This window comes from Dipodomys ordii, unplaced genomic scaffold (genome assembly GCF_000151885.1).
Source record: "Dipodomys ordii isolate 6190 unplaced genomic scaffold, Dord_2.0 Scaffold102, whole genome shotgun sequence".
Lineage (NCBI taxonomy): Eukaryota > Metazoa > Chordata > Mammalia > Rodentia > Heteromyidae > Dipodomys > Dipodomys ordii.
Window position 1 is genome coordinate 4,164,492 of NW_012267318.1, and position 12,793 is coordinate 4,177,284.

General features: G+C 44.3%; 1 protein-coding gene across 1 annotated transcript in view; it reads left to right on the forward strand.

Annotated features, from left to right (window-relative positions):
* The window catches only part of Alox5ap (arachidonate 5-lipoxygenase-activating protein), a 33,777-nt gene extending 22,035 nt beyond the window's left edge, over positions 1 to 11,742 (forward strand). The window contains exons 4-5 of the mRNA XM_013027279.1: positions 2,297 to 2,378; positions 11,266 to 11,742. Coding sequence (XP_012882733.1) covers positions 2,297 to 2,378; positions 11,266 to 11,428 — 245 coding nt within the window. The 3' untranslated portion in view covers positions 11,429 to 11,742. The remainder of the gene's footprint in view (positions 1 to 2,296; positions 2,379 to 11,265) is intronic.
* The last annotated feature ends 1,051 nt before the right edge of the window (positions 11,743 to 12,793 follow it).

The following is a 12,793-nucleotide window of genomic DNA, read 5'->3' on the forward strand; positions in this document are numbered from 1 at the left end:
GGCCCAGGTTACTACTATGTTACTACAGGTTACTATGGGTACTTCTCCAGTACCCCACAGAAAACAATGGTGTATGCCCTTTTTATACCTGGCATCTGTTTGGTCCTGTTCAGTTGAGTTCCCATCCACAAGGAAATGGATCAACAAGTCAGAACAGAGCTTTTTTTTTTTTTTTTCTTTTGTCAGTTGTGGGGCCTGAACTCTGGGCCTGGGCGCTGTCCTTCAGCTCTTCAGCTCAAGGCTAGGGCTCTACCACTTGAACCACAGTGCCACTTCCAGCTTTTTCTACTTATGTGGTGCTAAGGAATCGAACCCAGGGCCTCATGCATGCAAGGCAAGCACTTTACTACTGAGCCACCTTGCTAGCCCAGAATAGAGCTTTATAGCAAAGCCTTTGTCCAAGAAAAACTATGGATTGTGACAGTCTCATAAGAATAAACAAATCTCACTGTTTCTCCTGTGCTTCTATTCTCTGTATAACAGTAGCGTTTTGGAGGTCAGGTAGAGTTGTGGAAAGGAGTGAGACTTGGAAGTGACAAGTTAGAGGCAAATCGAGGTCACTCATTGCTGGCAGTAGCTCAGCCTTTCAGAGTTACTTATTGTGAAATTAGACTGTTGTCTACCTAGTTGGAATCTTGTGACCAATAAAAGATTAAATGAGCAGGAAACCTCTGATATGTTCCTGGCAGATACCAGATTGAGCCAATGTTGGACTATTTATGAGGCACAAAAGTAGAACTTTTGTCTGGCTCAGTATAACCACAGAAGCTCTGAAAAATGTACATATATTGATGGTGCTGGAGGTGGTGATGAAGTTTTGAAATCAGAAGGTTGTGGTTTCAGATTCCACTTCTGGGATTCTTTGTCTGATCTTTTCCATATATATGTAAAAGATAAATGAATCACATGTATGATATGCTATATGTATATATCATATGTATGGAATACATATGTATACATCACATATATGATACATATATGTGATATATGAAACACATACATATATGTATATACTACATCTATCTATCTATCTATTTATCTATCTATCTATTTATCTATCTATCTATCTATCTATCTATCTATCTATCTATCTATCTATCTATCTATCTATCTATCTATCTATCTAATACTGGGGCTTGAGCTCAGGGTTTGGGCATTGCCCCTTAGATTTTTTTGCTCAAGGCTGATATTTTGCCACTCAAGCCACAGCTTCACATCTGGCTTTTTGATGGCTAAAAGGAGATAAGAATCTCAAAGATTTTCCAGCCTGGGCTGGCTTCAAATTATGATCTTCGGAGCTCACTCAGGCTCCTGAATAGCTAGGAGTACAGGCATGAACTACAAGCACCAATGAAGACTTTTTTGTTTTTGAAAGTCATATATATATATATATATATATATATATATATATATATATTCATGGAGCTGGATAATAATAACTGTCCTTATGGGGTTTTTTTTGGTCTGAGCCTGAATTTCCTCTCTGTCCAATGGTGGCAGGAACTTTCTCCTTAGCAGAAGGTGGCTGGAAAGTACTTTCCAATGACAGTTGATTTGATGTCTGAACAATGCTGAGAAAAGTTTTAAGTGCTTTCATTTCTACAAGCCTACCCCACACCCCCACTCCCTGTTACCTGGAAGCTGTAATCAGCCTTTGTCCATTCCCAGAGTGAGTTTTGTGCCAGTTCTGGTTCTTCGCTTGTGGAACAGGGACTCCCAGTTCCAAGTTCAGGACCTCAGGGGGATTTTGGGGTGCCACTTGTGCCTTCTTACCAACAGGCTGAAATACAAAGGGAACTTCCTTCACCAGAGCGATCTTCTCCAGACAGTAACGATTATGCATGGAACCACTGTTCTGCTGTGGGAAGCCCCAGGCTATTCTTCAAGACAACCAGTCCCAGAGCTGGGCTCAAGTTCAAGTTCTGTCCCATGTTTACTACATGATGGTCTTACACAACCTTTATGGCTACTTGAGCCCACCTTTTCACATCTAAAGTTAGACATGTTGATACTGGTTATGTTGAAAGGATTCTCAGGACATGACGGATAAACAACATTTTCTACATCATGCCACAGGACTCATCAAAGGTCGCATATTTGTTACTCAAGTTCTCCATTGTCTACTGGCCCCCTGGCTTTTGTCTGAAGTTCAGGTGAACCTTTACCACCAGATTCTGCGGCTCTGCTGGATCTTGTATCTACTGTTGATTGCTTTAAGTCTTTATTGTCACTGTACTCACAAAACATGTTTAAGTGGCTGCAAAACTAATCCAGATGTTTTCATTTCTCCCCTTAGTTCCTGCTGCCTTCGCTGGACTGATGTACTTGTTTGTGAGGCAGAAGTACTTTGTTGGCTATCTGGGAGAGAGAACTCAGAGGTGGGTCCCGGACACTGTGGCAGAACCTGGCATAGTTCATGCCTTTCCATCTGAAGGAGTGCTGATTTAAAACAATATTCTACAAGACAACTTTGGGTGAAAGAGGAGGGTTGCCTATGGAGGGAGAGGCTTGCTTGTCCTCATTTCTTTGAACTTGGAGTGCTCTGAACATACTACCAGGGCCTTGTCTAGTTTTTTTCACTAACAATTTTTATCCATGGATAGAAACACATGTCTGTGACCCCATCTTCTGGGAAAGCTGAAATAAGGGGATCACAGTCTGAGGTCAGCCTGGGCAAAAGCAGAAGACCCTAGTGCTCAATCCCCCGCCACCACCTAAAACAAAACAATACCCTAAAACTGAAAGAGCTGGGGATCAGTGGCTCATGACTGTAATCCTAGCTACTCAGGAGGCTGAGATCTGAGGATTGTGATTTGAAGCCAACTTGGACAGGAAAGTCCATGAGACTCTTATTTCCAACTAAACACCAAAAAGAAGCCAGAAGTAGAGCTATAGCTCAAGTGGTAGGGCACTCACACTGAACAAAAGAAAAAAGAAAAAAAAGAAGCTCAAGGGCTGCACTCAGGCCCTGAGTTCAAGCCCAGGACTGGCACAAAAAAAAGAGCTGAAGGCATGGCCCAAATGGTCAGTACTTGAGTGTAAGTTTCTGAGTTCAATCCCAGTACTGAAAACAAAACAAAATGCCCAGAATGCCAAATCCCACAGTTGCTCAGCATAGTGCTGGACCCCCACAGGGTGTTTTGACACGGTGCTGCACACTCTTTGCATTCCACACCAACTTCTTTCACCACGCAGAGTCTGCACGGGAATGACTTTTTATGTCTGGATTTCTAAGGATGCAACATGTCGTTGCTCACTATGTGAAATGACGTCTACAGCTTCCACCTTGCAAAACATTGTCTTGAGTACACAGATCTTCCTGGAGCCCATGACAGGAAGGTGGACGAGGTCAGACACAGTGGTGAGAATGTGGCTGAGTCACCAGTGCAACGTTGACAACGTTGCTGGACAGAAAGTCCCAGGGTGGCCCCATACCAGTCTCTGTTCAGGACCCTTGGAATGGCCAGTCTAGATTTAGATAACATATGTGATGTTTCTGCAGGAAGATGATTTGAGCTCCAATGTAACCCTCGTTCTTGATGTACCCAAGGGAAAACTCCCCTCCCCACCCCCATATCCAGAAGGCTGTCACCTCATAGGCTTCTCTTTTCCCCGGCCTTCTCTACTATTTCCTTTTTTGGCTTTAGTTTCTCCAGCTCTGTGTTTTACAGAGCACCTCAGGGGTAGGATGGGGCGGGGGAGGGCGCGGAGAGCTCTTCCTTGCTTGGTACATAGTAAGCAATGTCTGAAGGAGGTTGATGGATAAAAGAACTACCCTGTTGGGAGACTAGGAGCCTTCCAGACGCGGTGGCTGTAGGAAGGACTGATGGGGAGCGGGGCTGTACTCTGGAAAAGAGTCAGTTGTTCTTATATGAGTTCTTTCCCCTCCGCCATCTATCTTGTGCGTTTACTATTTGTCCTCTTAACTGCAGTTCTGTCATCCTCCCATCCTCAACACTGTCCTAAATAACAGGCATTATTCTCTTGTACCCTGGGTGGAAAATATCTACTTTTCTCCAGGTAGTGATAACTTGTTCTTACATGGCAGGGTGGGTCCAGCGATGAAATAAAAAGGCCTCTCAGCCAGGTGTCAGTGGCTCAGGCCTGTAATCCCAGCTACTCAGAGGCTGAGGTCTGAGGATCAACACTTGAAGGCAACCCAGAATGAAAAGTCCGTGAGACTCTTATCTCCAATTAGCTAAGCAAAAAGCCAGAGCAGAGGTATGGTGCAAGTGGTAGAGTGCTAACCTTAAGTGAAAAAAGCTAAGGGATAGTGTCTGGGGCCTGAGTTCGAGCCTCAGTACTGGCACACACAGGCACGTGCATACAAATACACATGCCTGTGCATGCATATGCGCCCTACACACACACACACACACACACACACACACACACACACATTGTAATTTTCTAGTGGCTTACATCTGTAATCTGAGCTACTCGAGAAGCTCAAATCAAGAAGATTGTGGTTTGATATCAACTTGAACAGAGAAGTTGCCAAGACCCTTTCTCAACCCACAGCTGGGCATATAGCTATATGGGAAGCTAAGATAGGGTAGATTACAGTTCCAGGCCAGCCTTGGTAGAGAGATCCACAGGACTACAACTCAATGGAAGAAGCTGAGGATGGTCATGTGTACCTGTCATTCCAGCGAGGGCAGTCATTGAAACATAGGAGGCTCCAGGTCCGGGTGCATACCAAGGCAGGAAATGAGACCCTATCTCAAAAATAACCAAGGATGAAGGTGTTGCTCAGCAATAGTGACTAGGGAGGCCATGGCCCTGAGTTTAACCTCTACTACTACTCTTCCCCGCTAAAAAAGAATAGGGGTGGGAGTTGGCGCTGGTAAGGCAGGGGAGATTGGTGATTGGCTGGATGTCAAAAAATGTGAAGCTGGGGCTGGAACTCAGGCCTCTGAGCGTGTACGTTCACCCTCTGCTATACTGCAATGTCTCATTTGAGACATTTCCAGCATGCTTCAGATGGGAATTGTTCTTTTATATGCACATGTAAACTTTACACTGCTTGTGGAGAGCCCATTTGTTTTAGAGCTAAGAACCAGATTGTAGTTTCCAAAGTCAGAAGGATTCTATAGGATGTCAGTGTGGTACAATGAGCAGAACTCCAGGATTCTCTGGGTATGTGTGAGCTCCCATTCTGCCTCTTCCTAGCTGGGTGGACTTAGGCCTATCACTGTACCTCTATGTTCAGTTTCCCCAGCTGGAAAATAGTACAGAGTGGGTGTGAGACTTAAATGAGATAGATATAAAACATCTAGCTCCAACAAATGCTTAATAATTAGTTTTTTTGTGTGTGTGCTGGTACTGGAGCTTGACCTGAGGACTTGGGTACTGTCTCTTAGCCTTTTTCTCAAGGCCGGTACTCTACAACCTGAGCTACACCTCCACCTCTGGTTTTAGGGTGGTTAATTAGAAATGAGTCTCATGGATTTTTCTTTCTGGGCTGCCTTCAAATTGAGAATCTCAGGTCTCATCCTCCCAAATAGTTAGGACTACAGGTTTGAGCTATCTAGTGCCTGGCCTATAATTTAATTTTTACCTTCTCCATCCATTTAGAATTACACATCAACTTTTAGAAACAATAAAAGGCATGTCTGGATTGTTCCAGGGCGAATGATCCCATCCATATGTGGTGCACTGTCTAAGCTCCCAACCATCCCTCTGTCCTTTGCCTCCTACCAGTCCCTGGTGGCTTTGCCTGAGCCTGAGGTGGGATCTTTCTTGGTAGACACTACACCCTCCCCCAAGGTATGGCTACCAAACCTAGCGAATCCAGGGTTCTGAGCAACTATCATCTGTAGATCTGGCAGATGCTAGAGGAAAGTTAGAACCCTAATCCCATGTCTAATTTCAAGAGACTGACAGGGTGTGAGCTGGGTCTACATTCATGCTTCGTGAGTCAGAGTGTACAACCAGGCCCCTGTCTGCCACCACGCTGTATCTGGCCCTAAAATAGTTACTAACTCCTGGGGCCTTAACTCCTCTGTGTGTTCCTTGAATTCAAGGGTAATATCATTTCTTCAGGAGGCATACTGTCACTTTCTACTGCGGTTTTACCTTCAGCTTAAGACATCTGCAAATCATTTTCTTGTTTCTGAGGGAAGTATATGGTGCCTCATTCATGTGATAGATCTGAGACACCATATCACCCGACTTTTCACAATTTAGCTTCTCTGAACCCTCTGTTCTCTGGCTAAACATGGCTGCTTACTTGGTTGCTTTTCATTTTCCTTTCTATTTTTTGTTTTTTGGTTGTGGGGCTTGAACCCTGGGCCCAGGTACTATCCCTGTGCTCTTCAGCTCAAGACCAGTGCTCTACCACTTGAGGCACAGCTCTACTTCTGGTTTTCTGGTGGTTATTGGAGATAAGAGTCTCATGGACTTTCCTGCCCGGGCTGGCGTTGAACTGCCGATCCTCAGATCTCAACCTCCTGAGTAGCTAGATTACAGGTGTGAGCCATTGGTGCCCAGCTACATTTCCTTCTTTACCAGACCTAGCTGATGACTGTTCAGTTTGCCAGGCTGTAGAGCAAAACACTCTAAGCAGCTCAAATAGTGGGAATTTATTGGCTCTACATCCAAGAGACTGAAAGTCCAGATGCATGTCAGCAGGATGGGTTGCTCTAATGCAGGGATGGAAAATGATTGGACTGTAGGCCCTGTAAGACCTTCAAAATCCTTTAGTACATGAGGGACAGACGTGTAATGCTTTTCATTGGCTACCTGCCACTAGCCTCTGCTGATAATTTTGTATGACCCAGAGGGCCCTCAATGGAAGAAGTTTCTTAATCCCTGCTCTAAAATCTCTTCCCTTGGTATAGACAGCTATCCTCTTGTGTCTTCACATTGTCTTGTCTGGGTCCTTCTGAACTTGTGTGTGTGTGTGTGTGTTGTGTGTGTGTTTGTGTCTTTATTGTCTCTCCTTAAAGGAAACAGTCAGTGTAGACTGCAGCTCCTTGTAAACTTCACTTGGTTTGTATTGCTCCTTCAAAGATCCAATCCCCAGGAGGGATGGGGCAAGAGCCACTGGCCAGAGGGTACAATGATTTGGTTAAATGGGAGGGGGTTAGTACACTGGCAGTGCCCAGTGATCACAGTGAACAGAAATATATTGTATATTTCACCATTGCTGAAAGAAGAAACCTTTATGATTCCCCCCACAAACATGGTAAGTTAGTGAGGTCATGATTATGTTAATTGCTTGAATGAATTGTTCTACAAAGTGCAGATACATCAAAATATCACATGGCGACAGGGACTGGAGGCTCACACCTATTATCTTAGCTACACAGAAGCTGAGATCTGAAGATCTCAGTCTAGGAAGGAAAGTCCATAGACGCTTATCTCCAAAGAATCAGCAAAAAATCAGAAGGGTAGGTATGGCTCAAGTGGTAGAATGTTAACCGTGAGAGAAAACAACAAGAGTGTAAGGCCTTGAGTTCAACCTCTAATAACAGCACAAAACAAAAACCAAAACCCCGATCACTTTGCATCTCATCAAATACAAACCACTATTGCTTTTCAATTAAAAACACATGAACAATATGGTAAAGAAAGACCGGGTCACTTTCTACAGTATTCTGAGACAGTAGCAGTTGGGACTTCCACATAGGAGTTTGGAAGGAGCATAGTTTGGGCCCTACTTTCATTGGAACCAATGTTGTTCTCCAAAAGGGGACAGAATTCCTTGCTCTATGAATGTGACTATAAACAGGCAACTGAAAAGGAAAGGACAATCTGGCATCAGTGTATAGCTGTGACAAAAAGCCTGAGAAAACAAATTAGGAAAGGTTTATTTTGGCTGATTGGCTCATAGTTTCAGAAATTTCAGACCATGGTGTGCTGACTCCATGTCTTTGAGCCTGAGGTGAGGCAGAATATTACGGTAGTAGGAGAGTGTGGTAGAAAAGGCTTACCTCTTGGTGTCCAAGAAGGAGAGATGTTGAAGAAGAGGGAGAGGGAGGAGAGGGAAAAAGTCAAGGAGGAGGGGGACGAAGAAGAAGAGGAAGGAGGAGAGGAAGGGGGGAGGAGTGAGCAAGGAAGGGGAGGGATCAAAATATTTCTTTCAAAGGCATGCCTCACAACCTACTTTCTGTGACGGGGCCCTGATCCCTTCAACTATGAAAGATTCATTTATTGATGAGGTTAACATCCTCATTGTGCAATCACTTCTCAACAGCACTAATGGTTGGGGACCCAACATTCCATATATGAGCTAGTAAGTTTCTTTATTTAAACTCTAATGACCATACTTTTCAAACCTTCAGATGTGTGTGAGTTGTGTAGAAAAGCAGATTGAAATGTAGAGTGTGACCAGATGGGTGGCTTACGCTTGTAATCCTAGCTACTAGGGAGGTAGCTACTGGGAGGATTGTTGATCTTGGCCAACCTAGGAAAAAAAGTTAGTGCTCCTCACTCCCCACCACTGCATCTCAACCAATTAAAAGCTGAGTGTGGTTATATGCACCTGTCATCCTAGGCATGTGAGAAGCATAAATAGGAGGATGGTGGTCCAGGCCACTCTAAGAATAAATATATGGTCTTATTTGAAAAATAAGAGAAGCATAAAGGCTTGGGTATATAGCTTAAATGGCAGAGCATTTACCTAGCAATCATGAAGCAATGAAGTGCTGAGTTTAACTTCCCCGCACCCAGTACTATTCAAAAAAGAAAATGAAGAAAGGAAGATGATGTGGAATCTAATTGCTAGGCTGAGAAGCACCTGAGAATTTTTGCTTTCTGATCAGCTCTGGGCAGATGCCTTTGCTGGTCCTTTTGTATGGAGAAGGAAGATATTTAAATTGCAGGGCAACTTTTAGGAACATTGTGAGTTCTATCCTGAACCTTTGGAATTGGGATGCCCTTTAAATAGATAAAATCTCTAGTTTGAAATCAGTGCATTCCCAGTTTTATACCCCTGAGGGCTCCTTCCCATGCTTGCATGATGGCAAGAAATGACCTGTTCAGTTGAGCTAGTTGTCCTCGGTAAGTGGTCCTGGTTGCCAAGGACACCCTTGGTAAGTCTTCATTAAGAATCTTAAGTGTCTGGGAAGGTGGCGCAGTGGTAGAGCGCTTGCCTTGCATGCATGAGGCCCTGGGATCGATTCCTCAGCACCACATAAGCAGGGGGAAAAAAGCTGGAAGTGGCGCTATGGCTCAAGTGGTAGAGTGCTAGCCTTGAGCTGAAGAGCTGAGGGACAGCACCCAGGCCCAGAGTTCAGGCCCACGACCCGACCCAAAAAAAAAAAAAAAAGAATCTTAAGGGGCCTTACCTTGATTCCACAGACTCACTAGCTGTGCTCACACGGCCCAGCCACAGCAGCCAGTGGATCCCGTAGAGAAAATGACCAGTGGCTCACACCTGTAATCCTAACTACTCAGGCAGCTGAGATCTGAGGGCTGAGGTTCTAAGCCAGCCCTGGCAGGAAAATCCATGAAATGAGTATCTCCAATTAACCACCAAAAAGCTGGAAGTAGAGCTGTGGTTGAAGTGGTAGAGTGCTAGTCTTGAGCAAACAAACTCAGGCCCTGGGTTCAAGCCCTGAAGCACGCGCATGCACGCACGCACACACACACACACACACACACACACACACACACACACACACAAAACATGGGTGTCACATCTCTCTGCTCCCAGCTGGTACCTGCCTGAGAAGTTTAGGATTGAGAGTCCTGGAGGAAAAGAGAGAAATGGTATATATATAAAAAAGGTCCTTCTCCCTCCACTGTCTCTGTTACTGGGTGCTTGGTTATCATCAATGTCAGTAAGTTATTTCCAGGTAACCTCAGGAGTATAGATTGGACACCTAGAGACTAAAGTACCTTTCAGATTCTACTGGTATTTCTGGCTCATTTTGATCATTTCTATGACCACCATTTGTAAAAGGGGCCAGTGTGGAGAGCATTTCACCCTCTTGCTTGGCTATTTTGCTCAAGGCTGGCACTCTACCACTTGAAACACACCTCTACTTCTGCCTTTTTGGTGGTTAACTGGAGATAAGATTCTCATGGACGGGATGGGAAGGTGGCTCAGTGGTAGAGCACTTGCTTTGCATGCCTGAGGCCCTGGGTTCGATTCCTCAGCACGATATAAGCAAAAAGAAAAAAGCTGGAAGTGGCGCTGTGGCTCACATGGTAAAGCGCTAGCCTTGAGCTCAAGAGCTGAGGGCCAGCGCCCAGGCCCAGAGTTCAGGCCCCACGACCGGACCCAAAAAAAAAAAAAATTTCTCATGGACTTTCCTGCCTAGGATGGCATTAAACCTTGATCTTCAGGTATCAGCCTCCTGAATAGCTAGGATTATAGATGTGAGCTACTGGCACCTGCCTTAAAATTATATGAAGGGAAGTAATCCAGACCCAAATAAACATAGGTCCCATAGTTTCCCTTATCTGCAATAACTAGTATATGTGTAAGACAAGCAGAGGAGGTCAAAAGCTATGTGTACATATGACCATATAATTTGGGGAGGGGAAGAGAAATAACACGATGCTGAAATAAGGATACAGGTTGACCCATTGTGACAACGAGATGTTCAAGACACTATGTTGAAAACGAACTTTACAACTTTGTGGGGGAGGAGGGTGGGGGATGGAGGAGTCCGGGAGGTGGGGAGGAAAGGGATGGTAGGAGAAAAAACAAAGGAGGGGGTAACAATGCTCGACTGGAAATGGACTCATGTAACTGTAACCCCTCTGTACAGTATCTTTACAATAAAATGTATATTAAAAAATGAAATACAAAGACAAAGGGTAAAGAAATGCAGCAATGGTACTCACTAGACACCATGTTGAAAACGAACTATACTACTTGTGGGTGGGCTGGGAGGGAAAATTGGGAGAGAGCCAGGTAAGCCAAAAGAAAGTGTACTCTTTACTTAATGTATATAACTGCTACTTTTCTGTTTCATAAAAATATATCTATAGCTATATCTATATCTCCTAAAAAAAAGAAAGGGTCTTAATGAGCTGTTAACATTTCTAAACCTCAAGCCAATTGCTTGACAATCAGCAGGACTGAAGAGTGAGGAGTGGGTACCATCCAGCCCTGATATCGATGGGCTTTGAAATCCAGTCTCTTTGACCTTGGCTTTGAAATATATTCAGTGACTTAAGTGTAGCAAAGATGCTTTGGCCCTACAGCGAGAGCAAGTGGGGAAATGGAGCATTGTTACTGAAGCTCCATGGGTCTGACAGTGAGACAGGTGTCATTTGGGCCTACAATTATCTGTCTTATTTTTACAGCACGCCTGGCTACATATTTGGGAAGCGAATCATCTTGTTCCTGGTCCTCATGTCCCTGGCTGGCATCCTTAACTATTACCTCATCCTCTTGTTCGGAAGTGACTTTGAAAACTACATAAAGACCATCACCACCACCATCTCTCCTCTGCTTCTCATTCCCTAGCTCCCTGTGGAGTGCGGGCTCAGCTGATCAATACCTGGGAGTTGTCATAACTCAGCCCTTTAAAGGATCCTGCTTCTCTCCTCTATAGATAGCTGTAAATCTAATGGCCAGCCGGGCCTCACAGCATGTGTTAACCTTGCTTTTCCAGGAAGAAGACAATTTCGTGTCAGCTCCCTCCCCCTCAACGCATCAGTAGCCTCTTCCGATTTATTACTCAGATCCATTCTATATGTTTCATGACTTGCTTTGCTTTCTGATGGTGTTTTGTGGCCAGATGCATGTTTTCTTAAAATAAAATGCACAGACAACTTTCAGGCTAATGCTTCAGTTCTTTGTAGCTGCATTGCGAGTTCATTTCCTTCCACCTAAACGATTATAATAAAAGTATACTAAAGCCAGGTGCTGATTGCTCACATCTACCATCTTAGTTATGCAGGAAGCTGAGATATGAGGATTGTGGTTCGAAGCCAGCTTCTGGTAGAAAAGTCCATGAGATTTTTATTTCCCATTAACCACAAAAAGAAGAAATGAAAAAAGAAAAAGAAAAGAAAAAAAAGTGTAGCTCAAGTGATAGATTGATATCCTTGAGAAAAAAGTTCAGGGACAGCACCCAGGCTCTGAGTTCATGACCCAGCAATAGAAAAAAGAAAGATATGCTATGCATCCTGTGGATAGACAGACTTCCTTAAGAGTCTTTGATCTATCAAATACTCTCCCCCCCACTCCATGTGGATTAGATTGGGGGTATTTCATATTCTAGTACTGTGCTTAACACACATGTACACACGGTCTGAAAAGTGCTATAATTCCTTGGCAGAGTTGCAGAAATTGCCTAGTCCATCACGTGTAGGTGTCATCAAATATTGTCTGAATAACTGAATGTATAAATTCATGAATCATGGTTGGCTATGTTAAAAAAACAACAATGATGTCCCATATTGTGAATAGATTTCTATTGATGTCACCCAGGTGGCATAAAAATCACAGCTTGGAAGATGGTCAGGAGCAATCAAGCATCCAGAATAGCCAGTAAAGGAAAGTCAGGTCTTGTAGGGGAGTTAAACCCATGAGGACTGAGCTCTCAATCAAGGTGTCCAGCAATAGAGGGGCTCCAGATTCCCCCAGCTGGGTATCATGATGGTCACAACCAACTAGGAGGAGGTGAGCTCCCCGCAGCTCTCTGCAGTTGCCCACATGGGGAGCGAAGCTGATAGAACCTAGAGGCTGGTGTGGTCTGAGATCTAGAGCATTAGGCCTCCTATGTGATTTTCAAGACCAAATCTCTCAGCTTGAGAGAAAGGTTTTAAGGGGTGTGTATGTGTGTGTGTGTGTGTGTGTGTGTGTGTGTGTGTGTGTGTGCGTGCG